The 22527-nt window shown below is 33.0% G+C and overlaps 2 protein-coding genes across 5 annotated transcripts; one reads left to right on the top strand and one right to left on the bottom strand.

Annotated features, from left to right (window-relative positions):
* Positions 1-2165: 2165 nt before the first annotated feature.
* On the bottom strand, positions 2166-9699 carry LOC126741567 (ADP-ribose pyrophosphatase, mitochondrial). 3 transcript variants are annotated; one of them, XM_050448048.1, is made up of 5 exons: positions 9695-9699; positions 8582-8794; positions 8298-8532; positions 8098-8246; positions 2166-2615 (listed from the first exon to the last, which is right to left on the bottom strand). In XM_050448048.1, the coding sequence occupies exons 2-5, from the start codon at positions 8769-8771 to the stop codon at positions 2329-2331; spliced, it is 861 nt and encodes a 286-aa protein (XP_050304005.1). In that variant the 5' UTR covers positions 8772-8794; positions 9695-9699; the 3' UTR covers positions 2166-2328. The 3 variants fall into 3 exon arrangements, with proteins under 3 accessions (XP_050304005.1, XP_050304014.1, XP_050303995.1); XM_050448057.1 differs by lacking the exon at positions 9695-9699 and having other exon boundaries at positions 8298-8496; positions 8582-8844; XM_050448038.1 differs by lacking the exon at positions 9695-9699 and having other exon boundaries at positions 8582-8842.
* Positions 9700-11286: 1587 nt separating this feature from the next.
* On the top strand, positions 11287-20209 carry LOC126741160 (deubiquitinase DESI2). Of its 2 annotated transcripts, none has more exons than XM_050447515.1 (5): positions 11287-11479; positions 11538-11726; positions 13544-13658; positions 13721-13862; positions 19470-20209. In XM_050447515.1, the coding sequence occupies exons 2-5, from the start codon at positions 11546-11548 to the stop codon at positions 19641-19643; spliced, it is 612 nt and encodes a 203-aa protein (XP_050303472.1). In that variant the 5' UTR covers positions 11287-11479; positions 11538-11545; the 3' UTR covers positions 19644-20209. The 2 variants fall into 2 exon arrangements, with proteins under 2 accessions (XP_050303472.1, XP_050303464.1); XM_050447507.1 differs by having other exon boundaries at positions 11535-11726.
* Positions 20210-22527: the final 2318 nt, after the last annotated feature.

Below are 22527 nucleotides of genomic sequence, written 5' to 3'. Positions count from 1 at the left end.
AGGCAACAAAAAAAGGATTATTTCGATATGCGAAATAGTAAATAAACTAGGATATCAAATTTGCCCGTGTTTACCAGCCCTGCATGTGTTAACAGGGTGTGACCCAACAAACGCAATGTTTAAAATTGGTAAAAAAAACAGCCTATGACGTATTTTCAAAAAATATACAAAAATGTAAAACCCTTCAAATCTACACTCCATGCCTATAACTGAAGCAGTTGATATTGCCACAAATTTTGCACTGGCTTTATATAAAAATAAAAACAAGGACATTAACACACTTAATGCACTGAGGTACCAACTCACAACAACTTCGAATAAGTCCGCATCAAAACTTCCACCAACAGACGACGCATTTTATCAGCATGTACTAAGGTTAGTGTACTTATAATTTAAATTTAGATACTTTTACAAAAAAAAACTTATAAACATTTTAGGTGCATATTGCAACTGCGTATATGGACTTCCAGTCGTATACCTATTATGCCTACCCTTGACCCCATTAATTTTGGTTGGACCAAAATTAACCATATTCTGGAGCCCGTTGTAAATCTAATGACTGCTGATCCCATACCTGGGGATATAAGACAAATATTGGACCTCTTCTGCAAGGATAAACAGTGCTCTGATGATATGAATAAATGTGTATGCCTAAAAGAAGGGTTAAAATGCTGCAGCGATAAAAAAGTTTGCACCGCAAACCTTGGTTATATTTAGACTGGTAGCCCGGGTAGCCGCTGCCAGCATCAGCGCGCGTCCATTGGCCGTTATATAAAAATTCATATCTTTGTAACAGTTTAAGTTCACATGTTCTGGCTACATTTAATTCGATATATATGTATAAAAATTTTCAATATTTCGCATATCTCACCGCAGGGTGAAGTTTTGGATGCCCCATTTTGAAAATTTCATATTCCTAACTTAAAAACAAAAAACCTTTTCACATTTTTAAAATTCCTTTATTGCCACCAGATGCGCTAATGTTTAGGCTATATCTGTGCAAAAGAATCAGATTTCTATGTCACATATTTATGTAAATACAACGGTTTATGTTTAGAAAAACGTAGTTTTTTTAATTTGCTTTTGGACATGTTTAAGGGCCATTTTCAAAGTTCGGCCCTACTAAAAAAAGTTGTACTTTCCCATTTTCGATGCTCCAGAAGGTCCTCTACAATATGATGAGTTTCATTAATTTATACTTTTGTATCACGAAAAGTCATAATTTTAAGGCGATTTTATTCCACTATTAGTGCAGATGTTCAAGAAAAAGAAATATCACATCTTTCTAAACATTGGTAAGGAATTATTCGATCAAACGAACCTATCTGTGAAGTTCGATCGTTATTATATGAGGCGCTTCGTTCGAAGAAATAAGTAAATTAGAGAACTACGTAGCAATTTAAAGAATTACATAAAAAATGCAAATTTAAGGTGTTTCGTTTTTGACTTTATTAAAGCAAACCAAATAGAAACTTAAAAACAAACGTTAGTATTCTAACATTGATATTACCTATTCTCACTAAGAAGAGGTAAATCCAAAAAGATAAGGATGGTCTACATTCAAATTAAAATACGAAAGACAAATCATGAATCTCAAAAACCTTTGTTTAAAAAGGATTATGAATCTAAAATTGAAAGACCAAAATCCTGTGACGATGTTGCTATTAAAGGACACTGGTAGTATTTAGACTCCAGCCGGCAGTTTTCCTTATTGTGTTTAATAACATTCCAATGGCAAGATTAGAGTGATGGGATACCACCCTATAACCAAATCCGCTGATGAGATGCTTACTTAGTAAGAATTAATGTCTAGTCTAGTAGGAATTTCTAGAGTGAGCAGACTTGAAATATATAGACTTTGCTATTAGGGCTACTACAATACATAAATCTACTTAACTCACTTCAGCATAATTACACCTACCTAATTTAACTATAAAATATTTCAGACAATTTCCTGTAGATTCAATTATTCATATAATAAATGACTTACATTGTCTTTTCCCCCCCAAACACATTTCAGGAAGATACTAAGAATTATTCAAAAAGCACAATAGCAATCTGACTCTTTTATTCTTTTTTTACTTTGCTGCAATATTTATATCATGAGATGGGGTTAAACATAAGTCTTGGTTATAAAAAAAGCCTATTAGGAAAATATACAGTAATACAGGTCAATCTTCTTTATTAACCTATCAACATTGTATTATATAGTTTATTTTACAATAATCTAAAAAAAAAGTTGAATATATTTTTTTTCCATGGAAATTCAAATATACATTGTAACTTTTAATTTAAAATTAGCTTTGCTTGATTACACTTATTTTTCTCTCACCAATGTGCTCCCAACTTTTCAACAACCGTCTTAACAAGCTCAGAATGGCTGGCATATAATGCCAAAGATCTATCAATATCCATCCATTTAACATTTGCAGCATCATCACCTGCTCTTAAGTCAAACTTGCCAACATGTTGTCCATTATCATCATGGAAATTCACAGCCACAGTTTCCATCCATGCATTGTCAGTGTTTCGGGGGTCATCCACATAACCTTTGTAAATTTCTGAGCCAAATGAAAAGAATTGCTTTATCATTTCCTCATCTAATTTTCTTTGTTCTGCAACAACATATATATATATATACAGAGTGTTCGAAAAATAGACGGAGATATTTTAATGGATGATTCCTTGTAAAAAAATATGAGAAAGAGTTTCTATAAAAATGGGTCCAGAAATGCACAGTTTTCAAGATACAGACTGATAAATTTTTTTTTAAATATAATTTTTTTATTAATATTAAAAAAAATTTCTTCGATTCTTTTGAAATTTGGCAGTATTACTTGTTGTATTAAGAGGCTAATTTAGCCCTAATTAGATTGAAATTATAAGATCCAGTGGCGACATCTTAGCAAAAAAATATACACCACTGTTTTTTTTTAACTTTAATATTTGTTGTTTGATTAAGCATTTAAAAATACAACTTTTTGGCCTCTTGTATTTTTTTCGTATCTCACTTCGTTTTCGACAAAAAATATAAATACCGTTTTATTGCATGCCACTGGACATAATTGGTTTATTAATTTTTGGTAATCACCGGTGCCTTGGAAAACAAAAAATAATTTCTGCATGGAGGTTTGATATTGACAAGTGTCAGTTCTCCTAGAAAAATAATTAATATTTATTTATTTATTTATTTATTTATGATTCTGTTTACAAACACTGAGCAGACAGTAATTACATGTAAAGGCAGCAACAAAAATTAAATTAAAACCTTAAAATACTACAAAATACAACGAAAAACAAAATTAAAATAAATATAAATATAACATGGTTTGTAATAAAAAAATATATAGGATACCACTGTATCTATAAATCTATATTATACCTATATCTATTTTTAAGGATCAGCCTTAGATCTGCAGAAGACATATTAAATAAATCCACATGAACTTGATTAAGGAACTGGTTCATTATCCACTATATTTACTGGTTCATTCATCCTTAAATGGACTTTTGGTACATTTACTTTGATGAAGTTTTTAAGATCACAGTTACAATATTTAATGTTATTTATAATAAAGAACAAATATATCACCGCTTGTTGTTTTCTCCTATGCAAAAGAGATTCCATCATAAAAGTCTTAAGCATACTCGTATATGAGATCATATAAAGATATTCATTGTGCTTTCTAACATAAAGATACCTAGCAAATCTTTTTTGAACTTTTTCAATTGGATCAATATGTGTTATTGTCATAGGCATCCAGATATGTGACGCATATTCCAGGTGCGGTCTCACCAAGGCATTATATAATCTTATTATAATTGGTATTTCAAAATTCTTGCTGTTTCTAATTATAAAACCCAAAGATTTAAGAGCCTTTTGTATAATGTACATGAAATGACTATTAAACTTGAAATTCGAATTAAAAACAACACCCAAGTCTCTGGTTTTAATGGAATGGTTTAATTTAATGCCGCTAATATGATAGTTATACCCTACTGGATTGATTTTTCTTGTATATGATACTACAGAACATTTATTAACATTCAATGACATTCCATAGGTTTTGAACCAGTTACTAATACTCTCAATATCCAAGTGGAGGCTGTCGCAGTCTTCACGTAATGTAATAGTCTTAAAGAATTTGAAATCATCCGCGAACAATAAGCCAGCCGAGCAGGAGAGGCAGTCGGGTAAAGAGTTAATAAAGCTTATAAAAAATAAAGGTCCTAGATTGCTACCCTGGGGCACTCCCGAGGTGGGGACAAAGCTCTCAGACACACAACAATTAATATTTTTAAGAAAAATTTATCACCCTGTATCTTGAAAACTGTGCATTTTCATACCAATGTTTATAGAAACTTTTTCTCATATTTTTTTACAAGGAATCACCCATTGAAACATCTCCATCTATTTTTCGAACACACTATATATATAGGGTCAAGTGGGGTAATTGTAAAAACGGGGTAAATGTAAAAGGCGTGTTTGTCAAATAGCCGCGGGCTTTAAAATGTAGATGGTGCTTCTGCAGCAATGTTTTAACCTTGGGCTATAATGTACATGATCAGGTTGCATTTGTATTTCGTGGGATGAGGACGCACGTGTTTTTGAAATGTGTCGAAAAAACTAAAAGTTTTATAAACGTTGAATGTTTTCGTAAAAATTTTGAGTGTGTATTGATTAATACTTATTCTAAATATTTTTAAAGGTAAGTTAGCCATCTTAGTATCTGACTAGCAACAATTGTGTCTTTTTGACAAAAGTGTTTTTGTATATTTTTGATAATTTACAATTACCCCAAAAAATTTTTGTTATGGGGAAATTGTAAAAATAAATTAAGGGTAATTATAAATAACTGTTTTTTTCTCAGAAATGCCTTGCAAATATACGAAGAAGCGCCAGGGACCTCAATATAGCGGAGAAGATCTAAGAAGAGCTGTGGAGGACGTTTTCAATAAAAACAAGACATATCAACAAGCTGAAAACATTTACGGTGTTCCCAAAACCTGTATTTTTCATCGAATTAGAGGACGCAATATCTCTGTAGATAAAATAGGTGCTGGGCGTCCATCACTGTGGGGCGTACGGCGTCTACGGGCGTACAGTGTATTAAAGCTCGTGCTAGGATGGGTTATCCCTGTGACAAAGAAGAAATTAAGAATATTGTGGCTCAATATGTCGAGATTTCTCAAACTAAAAATCCCTTTAAAGATGGTATACCCGGAGACGATTGGTACTACGGGCTTTTAAAACGGAATCCCTCAATTTCATTAAAAAAACCCGAACTACTAGAAAAATCAAGAAAAGACGCCAGAGACCCTGAAGTTGTTTACGATTTTTATAAAGAACTTTCGCAGCTTGTTAAGGATTAAAATTTGGAAAAAAAACCATAATTTATTTTTAACACAGATGAAAGTGGATTTGGTACTGATCCACACAAACTAAAGGCATTAGGAGAAAAAGGAAAATCAAAATGTAAGCTTCCTTAATTTTTAACTAACATTGTATTACCTTCCTTTTTGGTTTTAGCTTTAGTACATGTCACAGGAGCATCAGGCAGAGAATCCATTTCAGTGTTGGCAACAATTTGTGCAGATGGTTCGTATTTGCCCCCTATATACTATTTAAAGGAGCAGCAGTTCAACCAAGATGGATTTCAGAAAAAGCTTACCCAGGGACCCTATACATTACTTCATCCAATGGTTGGATGGTGGAACCCCAGTTTTTTGAATGGTTTTCTACAGCTTTTGTGCAAGAGGTTCAGAATAAAAGAAGGACATGGGAACACCAAATCAATCAGCTCTTTTAATGTATGATGGGCATAGTTCTTACATAAGCTGTCGTATTGTAAATGCGGCACTTGATAACAACATTCAGGTTTAAAAATTTCCGAGTCATTTGACTGAAAAGATCCAACCATTGGATAAATGTGTCTTCGGTCCAGTGAAAACGGCTTGGACAAAAAAATTAATAACCTTCACGAAAAAACAAATTGGTAAAGGTAACATAAGGTTATCAAAATCCCAATTTGTTGAGTTATTAGGAGAGGTTTGGAGAGATTCTATGAGACATGATAACATCGTTAAAGGTGTTATTTCTACTGGCACATTTCCAGTCGATTCAACAAAATTTCCTGGGGCAGATTTTAATCCTGTTTTGTTAAGAAGGTATAAAGAAAATCATCTAAAAACTCATCCACACCATGCACTAGCCCTACACAATTTACAGAAAATATTGAAGAGCAATCTCCGAGGCAATCTCTTATTGAAAATCTTAAAATATTAAGTGTAAATAATCAAGCCAATACTACCTTAGAAAACAGCACACTTGATATAAATTTGGAAAAAAACGTTTCTAAAATCTTTGGTCCTGAACTTGCTATTCCTTCGACCTCTACCCATAAAACTCCAATTAAAACCCCAAGTAAGAAAGAAAGAAGAAAGAAAGAAAATGTGCTATATTACGTAAGATAACAAAATCTTGTGTACAAGCATCCTAAAAACTAAAAAATTCCAAATTCACTTTAAATTTCAAAGAAACATAACATCTAAAACATTTTACTATAAAATTTACACACATAATTAATTATAACAAAACAGATTGAAAAAATAAAAAAAAAATAAAAAGAAATAAAGGATATTTTCTGTCAAGCAATGAATACCAGCTACGAAAAATGAGAGGTTGTTAAAAGAAGAATTAATCCAGTACCAAGATTAAAATCTGTAAAATACAGTGAAATACTTACTAATGAAAAAGTCGTGGAAAAAATGAAAATTATTGAAGCTCAAAGAAGGGAAAAAGAAGTCAAGAAAAATAAAAATTAAAATTTAAAAAAGAAACAGAAGAAACAAAAAAAGACAGGGAAAAAGAAAAATCAATTGAAACTGATTCAGACAATGAAAACCTCGATGAAAAAAATTATACAAATTATAGCTCAGATAATGAATCAGATGATTCTGATTTTCTGGAATCTTGCATAAAAGAAAAGTTGAAAGAAGTAGATTATGAACAGCCAGAATGGAACAAACCTAAACCCGGCAATGTTTTTAGTGGTAGACTTTTTGGGGGGCTCAAGGAAAACAATCCATTATCAACATGTAGTATGCATTGAACAAGTATCTATAGATGAGGGGGAAATCTATGTCAATTGTTTTGGAAGAGAAGATAAATATTCTACTGTTTTTGCTGCTCGAGAAGAACCAACTACAGAGATTGAGTTCAGCTCAATAGTAGCAATTTTACCAGACCCCAAAATTAAGTTGGAAAAAAGAAAATTCAAAAATCTCATCCATTATTCTCTAAGAGATCAACACACAAAATTGACGAAAAAACAAAGAAAAACACAAAGTCACAGTCTCACAATATGTAATTAAATGGGCAACACGTGTTTCGCTCTAGTTAGAGCATCATCAGGCCTTTAGAAGCCATCCACACAAGAAAAGTGTTTGATTTTCGTCAAAAAGAAAATTGCTGTATATTTTTCCTGGCTATGTCAGTGTATTTGAAAAATAGACCATAATTGGGCAAAAACTGAGTTAACTAGAGTTAAGTTTTTTATTTTTCTTTATGTTTTTTTAAGAAGTGGCTTTGTAGGCATCTTTTCTTTAATAAAAACTACTTTCAAATGTTTAGTATTATTTAATGGTGTATTTGTAAATGTTGCATATGGGGTAATTGTAAATGACAGATCTTGAAATAAAATTACCATAATGTTAGTCAAGGAAAAATTATTATCAGCCCATTTGTTTCCAATTACCCTTTGTTTTGAAACATTATCACCCATATTTAGACTAAAATTTACATTTACCCCAAATATCAGGGGAAATTGTAAATAGCACCGGTTAATTGTAAATGAACCATAATTCTATAAAACTTGATGGAAACCATCTTAGATCAAAAGTAAAGACTCTAAGGAAGGCTATAATATATCCTATGATTTTCAAATTATTTACAAATATATTTAAAAATATTGACATTTATAAAAATTGCATATTTCATTTACAATTACCCCATTTGACCCTATATATTTTGTTTTTTTTTTTTTAATTACTTTTGATGGAGGATATTTTAAAGTTTTATGGAATACAGACACTTACCAAAAGATGCCTCAAGGCTGTCAAGTGCCTCCTCCATAAACTCCCTCTTTAATGTCTCACTGACTTGCTCACCAGGATCTACCATACCTCCTGGTAGTGCCCATTGCCGACAATCCCTTCTCTGAATAGCACAAAACTGCAAAATAGGCCTTAATATAAAACAGTGCTTACATTCTGCATTATCATTGCAATGCACATACTTATTAGTGAAATTATTGTGAATTTTTTCTTGGCTATCAGTAACTTTCCATCTAGTAACAATAGGGTCTGCCGCATGATTTGGGCCCCACTTTCCCAAGATACCTCTTCCTTGTAAACCTGTTCTACCTACAGGATTTAATGGCCTGCCGTTCTTGACTTTGTAAGAGCCCAAGTGGCTTTTTCGATTAATTTTCCCATCTAGAGCGTTCCATTTCGGTTTAAACTTCGCATCAGCTTTAAAAGGATGTTGAACGAAAGGTTGAAAATTTGCAGGAGTACTTACAAAGAGGAGGATCTGCCCAAGGCTTGTTTTGCAATACCGGAGATTCGTATTCTGGCGGTGAATAATCATTGAACCTTGTCGACCAAGAAACGAGTTCATCGGGAACGTGGAAGCGCTTAATACCCCCAAATGGATACAGGTCTCCTCGGCATTTTGAATGCATTTTTATAATATTTTTCGTCAATAACATAAAGAAAATATAAACAAAACAAAAACCAAGCATTTAAAATGAGAAAGAGAGGTTAGGTTTTACTGGTTTTAGGTTAGGTACACTTTACAGATAAATAAGAGTGCGTTCAGAAATCATTACATGCGGTGGATCAATCGCTATTTTGTTTCTTAACGCATCCTTCAGGCTTTTATTGACCCATATGATTATCAAACCAATTAAATGGATTCCTGGACATTCCATATTACCTCTCTTATTAGGTTGAGAGCGGGTCATTGTTTAACATCCCAACACCTTTGTTAAATAAGTATAAAACCTGATCCACTCTTTGAATGTGGTCAAGTAGAGGATATAGATCATATATTTTTAGGTTGCCCCATTAATCAGATTCTAAGTCTTGATATGTATGAATTATTTATAACAAAGGAATTCCATCCCCATTAAATATGGCTATAATTCCCTGAAAAGTTGATTTGGAAACTGTTTTGATTATTAATATTAAATTTAAATATCATAGTACCAACAAGATAAAACTCTTATTTAATTATGTCGACTATTAACTCTTTATCAATTAACCCTTCACTAAAATTGCAGAAAATTAGTCTTTGTGAGAAAACCCAAAAAATGGAAATCTTATCAAGAGCCTGTCTAAGCGAGGGGTGGTTAAAACCAGAAGTAAATACCATAGATAAACAGTTTATAGGGGTTAAATAAAAAATTGGTAAATACCGCATCATACAAGCGATATTATATAGGTATTTACTGAGAGACGTGAAATGACGTCATCGGTTTAACCGCCAGTAACCCTGCTTAGGAGGAAAGCTATAGCGGTTGACAGCTGACAAATAAAAATAATTGAAAACGGATTGTATTAACAATAAACAAACAAAAACTACTTATTTGCCAATATTTGCGAACTTGAACGGAATTACAATTTGGACTGGCAAAAACCAAGAAAGAGCAGTGTTCGACTCGCTTTGCAGTGACTCAGTGCAGATTGTTTTTTTGGTTTTTTTGTTCGGCTGCATCAGAGTAAATTCGTAAACTATCACTCAGTACAATTATTTTGGAACTGTCTCATAGGGTCGGTTCTGTGTAACCTAACCTCAAATCCACACAGCGAACAGCTCTCAGAATGGGTAGTTGATTGGAGCGAATTGAACGAGGTTAGGTTTATCGAATTCCTCTTTCAAATGCAACTCTGTATACGAGCAGTTCCTCGCCCCGAGAGCATTCGAATAGAAACCGTGCGGCCTAGTCGAAATCGTTATAAGCGACAGCCTTAACCACAGAACACAAATATAGGCCTTAACCGTGAGGTCATTTGACATTTTTGACAGTAACTCTTGGCTCTTACCAGACTAAAGCTTCATTCTGACTAGGGCGAATTTCGCAGATTTTTGACAGAATGTGTCAAATACAGATTTAAAAATATTTGGGGCGGGAAATTTTAACTTTTTTATCATGTTTATGTTTATTATGGTAAATATCATAACCTGGAATTATTATTTGTTGATGTTTTGTGTTATGTTACAACAGTTACTGTTAGCCGTTTGCACTTATAAAAAGATAATTTAGTGATGAATGCTCATCTTTAATATAATTATTATTTACGAAGATATTATTATGTATTTTTTTTAATTCATATGTTTCATAAAAACCGTAGACCTGCTTCCTCCTGGAGTCTCATCCTCAGTCTGCTGTACCTGAAAATATTGGCATATGGAGATAATTTTGACCATTTTCTTACAAATGTAACAATAAATCTAGAAAACACCAAAAATTATTATTTATGGCCTATAATGTACTTTATGTTATTTGGGTATTACCATCTAGGTCTTTCGTATTCCATTATTGATTATTGTTCCTGAACTTTGTTATTTATGTTAGTTTTTGCACAGAGCTCACAGACCACAAAACAAATAGTTAATATCTTTGAATAAAATCATAGGCTAACGAGAGAAGACTAAAGAGGCTAACGAGAGAGACTTTGTCTGGTTATTCTATGATAAAATCAACCGTTTATTTATTTCGATTTAAAGGTTAAAATAAACAAATCATATCTGACGGAAGAAATTCGCAAAATAGTTGAAATCGTTTTAACTTTTTTGCGAATATCCGCTTTTTCGCGTAGACGAATTTTGCTTTTATGTGTATGGGTAAAATATGCGAGATAAAAATCCGCGAAACTCGCCCTACTTAGAATGAAGCTTAACGCTTGGACAGGCTTCAAGTTGGATGTATATGTGTTGTCTTTCCAGTGGTGTGTATATCCTGTACTGTCCTGAATTATACACAAAACCCTACTAACTGTCTGCCACGCACAGCAATAAGACTAAAATCAAAAGCCTTGTTAATCGGAAGCAAGGAATTACGTAGAGCAAGCTAGGGATATGGTCCACATTTGGATACAACCCGAAGCTTAACCACATGAGCCGGTAAATTGCTCGAAAGGAGCGGAAGCCATAACAAAGAAGAAGAAGAAGAAACCAATTGACACTGACAGATGGATGACACCTTCAATTGACAGTGTCACTGTCAATTTGTTGAAAGGAAAAAGTCCTGAAAAACAATAATAACCTTTTCTAAAAAAATTATTAATCAACAAATTTATCTCGAAATTGTCAGTTAGCTCGGCAAACAGAAATTAATCATTTCACTAATATTTGATATGAATCTGTAGCGACGGCTACCACTAGTTGTTTTGATTGTTTTGCAATATTCTTAGGGTAAGTGAACTGTAGCAATATTGTTATTTATAAAATGCATATTATGATTTCTTAGCAGTTTGCAAGATGTTTTCGAATGGTATTACGTGCAATCTTCCCTTTAGTTGTATGAGTGTCACTAGAGACTCTGGTTCAGATGAGTTGCTGCCAGCCAAAATGGCTCGAGAGCCTGTCTTGCTAAATGTGTATGATATGTTTAAAATTAATGAATATACCTCGAATATAGGGCTTGGAGTTTTTCATTCTGGTAAGTGAGATACAATAAAGTCTATATAACTTTGTTGTAAATTTGATTTTGTTTTTTTCAAAGCTGATGTTTCATAGAAAATTGGTATTTAAGCATATATAGGGACATGAACACTTTAAATCCATTTTAACTGCATATTTGAAATAAAAAATTAAACTATGTAGCAAAGGGAAACTATGAGCAAAAGTCACAACAAGAGTGTATATAGATTATTGGTGGAGGAAACTATAATCAGCTATTGGACTTCTTATATTGCAGGTTTTATTCCCTATATATACAACTTTATTTTGCAGAATCTACTGTCCTTAGTTGCACCAATATTGATAAAATTAGTATTGCAACTACAATTCAAACCTGTATTCGATAATTAATACAATCTGTAATGATTGGTAGAAACTTGACATGAAAATATTGTCTCAGAATCTCTACTTGTGTGGTCTGGTGGGCAGTCAATCCCTGTAGCCAATAGTATTAAATTCTTAGGAATACACATTGACCCCAATTTAAATTGGGAGAAACATATTAAAAACCTTTATTCCAGATTAGCTAGCTTGTGCGGATTGATTAGAAGATTAAGGGATGTAGTGTCTGAGGTATCTCTTCGCCTATTTTATTTTGGACAGGTACAGTCGATCTTACAATATGGTATCTGTTTCTGGGGATCAGCAAGAGGAGCTCTAGATATATTTAGAATGCAAAAGCGTATCATTCGTTGTTTATTGGGCATGACCTACAGAACTTCCTGTAGACCTTACTTCTGCAAACTTAAAATACTCACCCTTCCCTCCTTATACTTTTCTTCCTGGGTGTTATTGGTGAAGAGACACAATCATTTGTTTGTTGAGAATAGGGCAATGTACACTGAGGATGTGACTATGATTACACGACATAGAAGTGATCTCCGCATTCCATTGCATAATTTAGCTTACTATGAAAGAGGTTCTCATTATATGGCCATCAGGGCTTATAGAATGCTACCTGCTGATATTAGAAGCATTGAATCTACAGTCCAATTTAAAAAAGCTATTTACCACTGGTTGCAGATTAAATGTATTTATAATTTTACTTTTGGATAATAATTTTAACTTGTGTTAAATATTTAGAATATTTATTTTAAATTTTGTTATTTTGTTTATATAAGTATATTGCCTCTATGAATTCTAGATAAGAAAAATTAATGTACCCTATGGGAGCTAGATCCTCCTTTGTATGACATTGCTTTGTCGTCCTGTATATGATTTTGTTGGCAAATAAAGAATATTATTATTATTATTATATTATTATTATTATTATATTATATAAAATTAATCCAATTAGGATAATATTGCAAGAGAATTGCAGTAATATTTAAATTATAATATTCTTGCAATATTATTCCAGTATATTTAGTTGGGAAATATAAGGACTTTAGAGGTGCAGCAAATAATATTGTGGATAAAACAGTAAATACCTATATATAAATTGATAATTTATAAAGTGATTATTTAGGATTATTAACTTTTTTTTTTTAATAATATTAGGTATGAAAAAACTTATAATAACAAATAATCCACTAAATATTAAATTTAAAATAGTTCTTTATTCTGATAATTGCTCCACATTTAAGATATTTTTTGCAAATTACAATCCTAGAAATGCAAGCTGCTTTAGAAATTGATTTTTCATTTAAAAATATAATATAATGAATGATCCATATAATGTGCAAGAATATTTGCTAAGAGACTCCAAAAGATTTTCAGCACTCATTTATCCAGTTGTATTATACTGCCAATTATTTAAAACTTAAAAGTGAATATCTCCAGTTTTCATATTTTCAGGTGTTGAAATATATAACACTGAATATGCATATGGAGGACATCAATATCCCTTTACTGGAATATTTGAAATCAACCCTAGGGATGACAAAGAATTAGGTGATCAATTTAGATTCAGGTAAGATTTTACAACAGATATCGGTGAGAGTACCAATTCTACTGATAAATAATAAATTTTAGACAAACTGTTCAAATTGGTTATACAGATTTCACAGAGGAAGATGTAAAACGCATTGTTAATGAACTAGGGAAAGAATTCAGAGGAGACAGATACCACTTAATGAACAACAATTGTAACCATTTTTCAGGATCTCTTACAAAGGTATCAACATATTTTAGTATGATCAGAGTATTAAATATTTGATTTGCTTTCAAAGTATTACAGCGCTTTATTGTATATACAGGGTGTTTGGAAGGTGAGTAGCCAAACAGAAATGGTGAATAGGTGAGGTTACTGGCTATTTAAAACATATAGTATTTTTTTGTTTTTCCTCAAATTTAAGGAGTAATATATTTTTTCCTTTTTTTATTAGATTTTCCCGGTTTTTTTACTTTAACCTTAATTTTTTTTTAATTTTTGGCCAAAATGGCGCACAATTAATTTTATTTTAAACACTAATGTTGTCTTATTCAGATTTAGATAATAACTGAGAAAAATATTTAAAGAGAAACTAATAGTGGAGTAACAAACTTCCTCAAATCAATAGAAAAAAAAATGTTACTTCAACTTTACAATGGAAAAAATAATAATAAACAAAGTTGTGTGGTTTTAAAATGTGTTAAAAAACTTCTCTAGTTATTAGTCTTTCTAACGATGTGCCACATGTAACAAAAATAATTAAGTAACTTATGAAATACAAATAAGTTTGTCTTCAAAGACGCGTGAACCAATTTCTTGAAAGCAACCTAATTGAGCAGGTATAAACTTATGTCTCTTTCTAACACTGCTACATCTGTTGCGCTATCTCTTTCACCGTACTAAAACAGCTAAACCTATTGTGCCTTTCGTTTTCATGACTCTTTCCTTTACAGGTTGATCATAATCGAAAAAACATATTTTTTACTTCAAATCATTTAACCCTTTCATCCCGGCTATTGCATATGTGCGTTACTTACTGCCTTGCCAACAGGACGGCTGACAAACTGCCCCCTCCAACTGTGTTTTATGACGTAATATAATGATTCTAAAAAAGCATTTCTGACAGCCGGTTGACGCTCTGGTGCGTTATCCGCCGCCCCGTATTTGCATCAGCCGGCTGTACGGGATGTTGTTTTATAAGGCACGTGGTGCGTGGTGTTAGTTGGTTAAGTTGGTTTGTTGTTGGTTTGTTTGCGAGTTCAACACGCGTGGTGCGGTCTGGAATTTTGATACATTTTCTATAACTACTTCATTATAAACTGTTTAGAATGCTATTTTTGTTTCATTTATTGGTTTACACAATTACAAATAATTTAGATATTAATGTAAGCTTTAAAAACATAAATGTAACTTGATTTCTTTTAGATAAATATCAAAAGAAGAAAAATATAATTGCGACGCCTATGTGCGTCATCCGTCTCCCAGGCATGCTATTTTTTGCCGTCCATGCGGCATAACAATACATTTTCGTACCGTATTGAAAGGGTTAATTATATATAAGTCTTGCTCAAATTGATGGCCATATCTCCAGTGCGCTGGGCACCCATCGTGTTGGAACGTCATTTGTTCTTCATTGAGAAAATTTGGAGCCCCGTTCAAGAGTTCGGGCAGATCATTTAATAAAAAATCTAGATAATTATCCCCATTCAAATTATCCGGTAAATAATGTGGACCAATAAGGGTATTAACAATTAGGCCTCCCCAAACGTTTACTTAGAATTTCCTTTGAAAGCACACGACTTTCTTCATGTTTGGGTTTTCTTCTTTTGGGGCCCAATAATGCAAATTATAATGTTGAAAATTATGAAGTTGGTAATTCCCTCCCTTGAAAACTTGGATTCATCTGTCCACAGTATGTTTTCCAAGAAATCGCGGTTATCCACGTCCATATGAATCAGGAGGCGGCAAAACTGAATGCGTCTTTGGTAGTAGTTTTCTTCAAGATCTTGCACGGGAGTGTAATGAAAGGGAGGCTTTCCGTTGGCATGAAGAACAGACCAGACCTTCCATACACTTAGGATTTAGATACATGTCATGGCACAGTCCGGATGCTCGTTGTGGGATCTTCGTCAAAGCTTCCAGAATTCGTTCTTCATCAGCATTACGTTGTCTGCGAACTCCAGGTTTACGGCGATTTAGACTACCAGTTTCTCTTAAGCGTCTAAAGGTCGTATCAAAAGTATGACGATTAGGTTGGCGCCTATTGGGAAAACGCTCTTGGTAAATTCTTTTTGCTTCTCGTCCATTTCCACCAGTTCTACCATATGCCATTAGGATATCGGCGTACTCCTCGTTTGTAAAGGCACCAGCCATAGTAGGCAACAGTAACAATAAAACAAAACGAAACGAAAATGAACAACAAAAACAATATGCGTAGAGCGGAGTTAAAAATACTTGAAGTTGCGGAGAAAGACAAGTCTCGAATAAATAATACTCTATATAATATTATGGTTAGTGACAGGTAACAGTTTAATGTAGCGGGGCACAAAGGGAGTGTCGCCGAATGATAAAGGAGATTATAGCGTAACAGGTTTAGCTATGTTAGAAACAGGCATAAGTTTATACCCGCTCAATTAGGTTGCTTTCAAGAAATTGGTTCGCGCGTCCTTGAAGACAAACTTATTTGTTTTTCGTTACCTAAAGTTACCTAATTATTTTTGTTACATGTTGCATATCGTTAGAAAGACTATTAACTAGAGAAGTTTTTTAACACATTTTAAAACCCTTTATTTTTTCCATTGTAAAGTTGACGTAACATTTTTTTTCTATTGATTTGAGGAAGTTTGTTACTCCACTATTAGTTTCTCTTCGAATATTTTTCTGACTTATTACCTAAATCTGAATGGTACAATATTAGTCTTTAACATAAAATTAATTGTGTGCCATTTTGGCCAAAAATTAAAAAAAAATTGAAGGTTAAAGTAAAAAAACGAGGAAAATCTAATAAAAAAAGAAAAAAAAATAGATTAGGGTAATTCGAGGGGAATTGGCGCATCTATTTTAACCGTACGGCAGGGTACCTTTAGTCACGCCATTAGATTTTAAATAACTTGTTTTAGCTGTTCGGTTAATTAAGTGGGTGATTTTTTCAAAAATTATATTTGTGCTAGTCCAAAAATATTTTTATTGTGTGGAACAACATAGTTTTTAGGTAAGTTATGTCGTATGTATATTTGGTTTTTGATTATTTTAGGATAGTTAATTGCTGTTTAAGTAATCCTAACCTCAATTGACCACGCTATTATAAACCGGCTATTTTAAATTTATTGCGCCAACTCTCCTTATATAGTAAGGTCAGTTGGCGCAATTACTGATGAGGTGAGTCGACGCAGGTTTTAAAAATGCTACTTCTTAAAAACTATATTTTGCTCAATCACCAATAATAAATTCAACTGGTTTGTTATGCCTTTCGCCTGTAATTAATTATATTTAACTTTTTTGCAGACATGCCTACACAATATAAAAGAAAAGGAAGCGTTTCTAGGGGCAAATGGTTAAAAGAACAGTTAGCTGCTGCAGTTGCTGCCATAGAAGCGAATGAAATGGCGGTTCGTGAGGCAAGTCGGACCTTCAGTGTTCCAGAAGCCACTATACGCCGTCGGCGTAAAAAAGGGGACATGCAGTCTAAGAACTTGGGACCCTCGTCCACGCTGGGGGAAGAAAACGAAGCTAAAATAGTAGCACACATTAAAAAGCTTCAAAAACATGGATTTGCGCCTACAAGAAGATTTGTTCGTTCTATGGCATTCAACCTAGCGGAGCAATTAAATATACCTTACAAGTTCAATAAAGAAGCTCGTTTGGCTGGATATCCCTGGCTTGATTCTTTTCTTAGAAGAAACAAGGGACTTGCGATACGCAAAGCTAAAGCGGTTTCCTCAGCTCGTGCATTCGCAATGACAAAAACAAACGTTGCTTCTTACTTTAATCTTCTTGAAAAGACATTAACCGAAAATGGTTTAATGAATGAGCCTGAGAGAATATTTAACATAGATGAGACAGGCTTGCAATTAAATACGCGTCCTGGATATGTTATTGCTGCAAAGGGCTCCAAAAATATAGCATCAGTCGCATCTGCTGAGAAGGGTTTCCGTTATTGTATGCAACGGAGAAGGCACCTACATTCCACCAACCTGTGTTTTTAAAGGCAAAAACAAAAAACCCGAATTTGAAGATGGGATGCCGCCAGGTTCTTTAGTCTACATGTCAGAAAAGTCAGCATATGTAAATAGTGAAATATTTTTTAAATGGCTTAGGGACCAATTTAAACCACGGAAACCTCAGGGAAAAGTACTATTGCTGCTTGATGGACATTCCTCCCATTACAGCAATGTAGAAATGCTGGAGTATGCTGCTGAAAATAATATTATTTTATTTTGTCTACCTAGCCACACCACGCAGTTCTTGCAACCATTAGACGGAGGATTTTTTAAGTCTTAAAGCTTCCTATTTATTTTTATGCTTGCAATTTATTTTTACGAGCTAATCCCGAAAGACGCATTACGAGGCTCCAATTTGGACAACTACTTGCTTCTGCGTGGGAAAAGTCTGCAAACATAAAAAATGCAGTTTCATCGTTTAGAGCAACAGGTATCGCACCTTTTAATCCGGATGTTATTCCTGACTATGCCTACCTGACAGAGGAAAGTCTACAAGACGCTCCACAGGAAGTTTCCGATAATAACACGGACATTAACAAAATAAGCCATAATTCTCCGGAGCCACAGCCAGGTTGTTCTCATTGGTCTAACCCAGATACCATTAATCCCGGAAAAATGCTAGACCAAATATCTCCAGTGCCAGTGGCACGTGCTGTAGAGACTGTAAGAAAACGAGCCAAACAACTGGCTAGCATTTTAACGTCTGTTGAAAATATCAAAGACAAAAAGGATAAGACAGAAAGCAAAGCAAAAAAAGGCCAAAGTTCAATGTTAAAGGGAAAAAAGAAAGGTGCTAAGAAAAAATGCGTATCTGAGTCTGAATCTGACGACGATAATAATGAAGTTACGTACGACGATTCGACGAGTGGTGACGATGAATCTGATATCTGCGTTGGTTGTAAAGAGGAATACAGCAAAACCAAAAAAAAACAAGACTGGATACAGTGCATTCAGTGTATGAGATGGATGCACGAAGAATTCACAAAATATCTAAATTTTTGCGACTTGTGTGGGAAAAAAACAGCCCAAAAAAGATAATTCTTTGTTACCAATAGATAGCCAATAAGACATTTTTCTGTTTTTAAGTTTGAATGAGTTTTTTTTCTTACGTTCCTTTTTTCTGAAACAGATTTGTTTTTCAATAAAAGCTTTAAAATATTGATGTTATGTTTTTAATTATTTAAACACCTAATTTTAACACATTTCAAAAATTAAATTTGAAAAGTGTGGCTTAAAAAAGAATGCGTCAACTCACCTTAGGCAGGGCGTCATCTCTCCTATATATATAGGGTGAGATGACGCAAAGATAAGAAAAAAATAAATTTGGATTTTTGCCAACATTAAATCTTATTGTCAATTTCTTGCTTTCTAATAAAAAACTAATACTTTTCTTCACAAAAATCCGAATTTGTTTTTTAGTTTTTTTTTTAATTTTAAAATCCAGACTAGTTTGAAAAAAAGTGCATCATCTCTCCTCTATTTACCCTACTCCTTAATTTTGAGGAAAAACAAAAAAATACTATATGTTTTAAATAGCCAGTAACCTCACCTATTCACCATTTCCGTTTGGCTACTCACGTTCCAAACCCCCTGTATAATATTGATGGCAGAAAATGCATTTTTCTTCTAGATTTTATGTGGTCAAGACATTCCTCCATGGGTGAACCGCCTGGCATATTTTAGCAGCTGGGTACCATTTTTGGAAAGGTGTTTACCAAAGGAGTGGCTGACTCCAATGGCTCTGCAGCATTCCCTTAGCTGTAGGCAAGATTCTACCTGCTCAGAAGCGTCCACACCATATTAATGTTTGCCAATTGTTGATTGAATAATACTAATTTAAATTGTTTATTGTTCATTTTAATGGGCGATATAATAGTGAAGGTTTTTGAGTAGTTTGTTTCTAATTTTATTATTTGATAAAAAAGAATGAAGCAGGGATATGATCGAATTTCTTTAGAAACCGATGCATATATGATTTCATGAAACAAAAAAAAGTCGGTGTTTGAGTGGAATGGATTGCTAGAGAAATATTTGTTTCAAATACTTGAAACTTGGTATTTTGTTTTATTTTCTATTAATTGCCCATTAGAAGAACTACTATCAAAGATTCTATAGAAAGCGTAAGTGTTAACATTTTTGTAATTTGATTTCAAAAAATATGCATATTCTCGAGAAAAAATCAACCATGTGCATACTTTTTGGCCAGAGGAAAACTATGTTCAAAAAATGTTATGTTTTAAAATTAAATATTTCTTTTCATTTATGGGATGCTGCCCATTTTCTCACAAATTTGGCCTATATATGTATTTCAGGTGATTAGGTTGATTATTTCTTTAAACTATACCAAATATACGATGTATCTAGTTTCCAGTTGCATGTTTATTTACGTGTTTAGTAGCGTAATCAGTATTTATTTCCATACAAAAATGCTTACTAACCTGAGAAAAAAATCTTTATATATATATTCCTCCATAAATTATTTATAACGTGTATCTTTTTTTAATTCCGAGCAAAAAAGACTGCCAAAGGTTTTCATTGTGTTTATTATGAAAAGTGAATGAATATTTTTTTGGTAAAAGCGCATATGTTTGTTGTGTGGTTGTTTTCAGAATTTTGTATAATTAATTTATAAAGAATAAAAATTGTATTATAATATATAGTTTTTGATTTTATTGAGTGTTAATTTTTGTTTTGTTTCAAAGTCATCGAAAATGATGGTAAGATGGTGATTTAATAGGGATGTAACTTGTGTTCATTAAAATAAAAGCAGCTAAGCACCGCTAAAATCCAAAGGAAAATATTGAAAGAATCCTATTCTACAAGTCTTGGTTAATTGGTTACTTATAAACAATAAAAATTCAGATGTCTTTTATGGTTTTAATCAATACATTGGCCAATTTTTTTAAGACCTATTAGAACTCCCAAAGTTTAACTTAATAAAATCACCCAATCTTGAGGAATTTTCTTGATGGCGGCAACTTTCATTACACATAAAATCAATCTAATGAATCTTTTCTAGAATACAAATATCCTTTGGGCTTCGGGCTTGTTACCAAAATTGCAAGCAACATTGTGAGCTTTTCAACAATAAACATTTAATAAATTCTTCCTTTTCCTGTCTCAAGCATAAGAAAAGGAAAAGTAAAGGAGGCTAGGTGTAGTTTGTCACATATCTCATTGTAACTAAAATGAGACAATTTTTTGAGGAACAATTTAGCGGCTTTGGGTGCTCAATAATATGCCGCTTTGAAATATAAAAAATTCCAAGTAGTTCCGGATATATCTGAAAAAAAAACGAAATTTTCGAGAAAAAAAATGTTCGTGAAAAAAAAAATTCTGCTGAGTTTATTACAAAAGATTTTTGAAAATAAATTTAAAATTCAATTTAAAACTTTTTAAGGTAATAAATGAGCCTACTCGTGTAGCAGCTAACACATAAACGTTGATTGGTGTGATTTATTTTAACAAGCCCACTTAATGTCCAACGTTCTCGTACTCTGAATGCTGATATAATTTCCGATCACCATGCAATAGCTTGGACATCAGGATTAGGGTTGAAAATGAACGTTATAAAATATAACTACAGTATAACCTCGATTATTCGAATCATTAACTGCAAGTGCCCGTTCGTATAAGCAAAATGTTCGGATAATTAAGTTTTACATAAAAACATGTTTTTGTTGCAAATTTCTTTATTAAAATATGTATACAACCTTTAAGTAAAACATTTCAGGTCGATTTACATTTTTTTATAAACGTATAAATATGTAAAAACCTTGACACAAAAAAAAACACTTATTTAAAAAAATCGGTAATTTTTTTTTGCTTTATAGCATTCATTGCCATTTTGTTAGCCCTATTTCTCATTTCCTCCAATAGAAGGATATGGTGTTGAGCTTCTCCATTATTATTTGCCCACTCTATACATTTATCAAAAGAGGATACCGCTTCATTATGCATTATAGACCATGTTCTTCTTCTGAATCTTGATCTTCCTCATCCAAATTTATTATAATATCTTCTTCGGCCATTTTTTGGACGGTTTCTTCTTTTCCTACAGCCCACTGTTGTATTTCCTCATCAGCTAAACTTATTTCAATTTTTTTTAATAGATCTATGATTTCACCCAGCTTTTGATGAAAAATACCTATTTTTAAGCGATTCGCTAAACTAGCAAGAGATATTAGATCTTCTTCATCCCACTCCTGTGCAATCAAATTTGGTGGTAAGAGCGATTTCCAAGATCTTCTTAACAAGCTTTGATTGATATTTTGCCAAGCTTCAGCCAGTTCGGTTACGACATCCTTTAAGGTAATTTTTTTCAATTCCGCCGATATATCTCCTGGTGTTTCAACAATTTTTTTTAAAAGCTTTTTCCGATAGTACAGTTTGACTGCTTAAATTACGTGTTGATCCATTGGTTGGATCAAAGGAGTGCAGTTAGGAGGTAAAAAAATTACACAAATTTGTTTATCCTCGCTGGATAAATTTTCTTGATGTCCAGGTGCATTACCAAGGAGTAGCAGTGCTTTTTCAGGTAAACCCAAGTCATGCATTTTTTGACGTACGGCGGGGACAAAGCACGTGTGAAACCATTCTGTGAAAATTTCTCTTGCTACCCATGCTTTTTTTTGACCCATGTAAACTACAGGAATGTAACGGCTTTTAAATGAACGTGGCCTCTTTGA

Source organism: Anthonomus grandis, chromosome 1 (assembly GCF_022605725.1).
Source record: "Anthonomus grandis grandis chromosome 1, icAntGran1.3, whole genome shotgun sequence".
Classification (NCBI taxonomy): Eukaryota; Metazoa; Arthropoda; class Insecta; order Coleoptera; family Curculionidae; genus Anthonomus; species Anthonomus grandis.
This window is presented reverse-complemented; position numbering and strand designations above follow the sequence as displayed.

Bases quoted from the DNA above. Each gene is read 5' to 3' on its own strand.
- LOC126741567 (XM_050448038.1), bottom strand. From the start codon at position 8,804: ATGCTTGGTTTTTGTTTTGTTTATATTTTCTTTATGTTATTGACGAAA. The intron at 8,533-8,581 runs GTAAGTACTCCT...ATCCTTTTAAAG, and splicing joins TTGGGCAGATCCTCCTCTTT to CTGATGCGAAGTTTAAACCG. The intron at 8,247-8,297 runs GTATGTGCATTG...TTTTATATTAAG, and splicing joins CACAATAATTTCACTAATAA to GCCTATTTTGCAGTTTTGTG.
- LOC126741160 (XM_050447515.1), top strand. From the start codon at position 11,546: ATGTTTTCGAATGGTATTACGTGCAATCTTCCCTTTAGTTGTATGAGT. The intron at 13,659-13,720 runs GTAAGATTTTAC...AATAAATTTTAG, and splicing joins GGTGATCAATTTAGATTCAG to ACAAACTGTTCAAATTGGTT. The intron at 13,863-19,469 runs GTATCAACATAT...TTTTTCTTCTAG, and splicing joins TTTCAGGATCTCTTACAAAG to ATTTTATGTGGTCAAGACAT.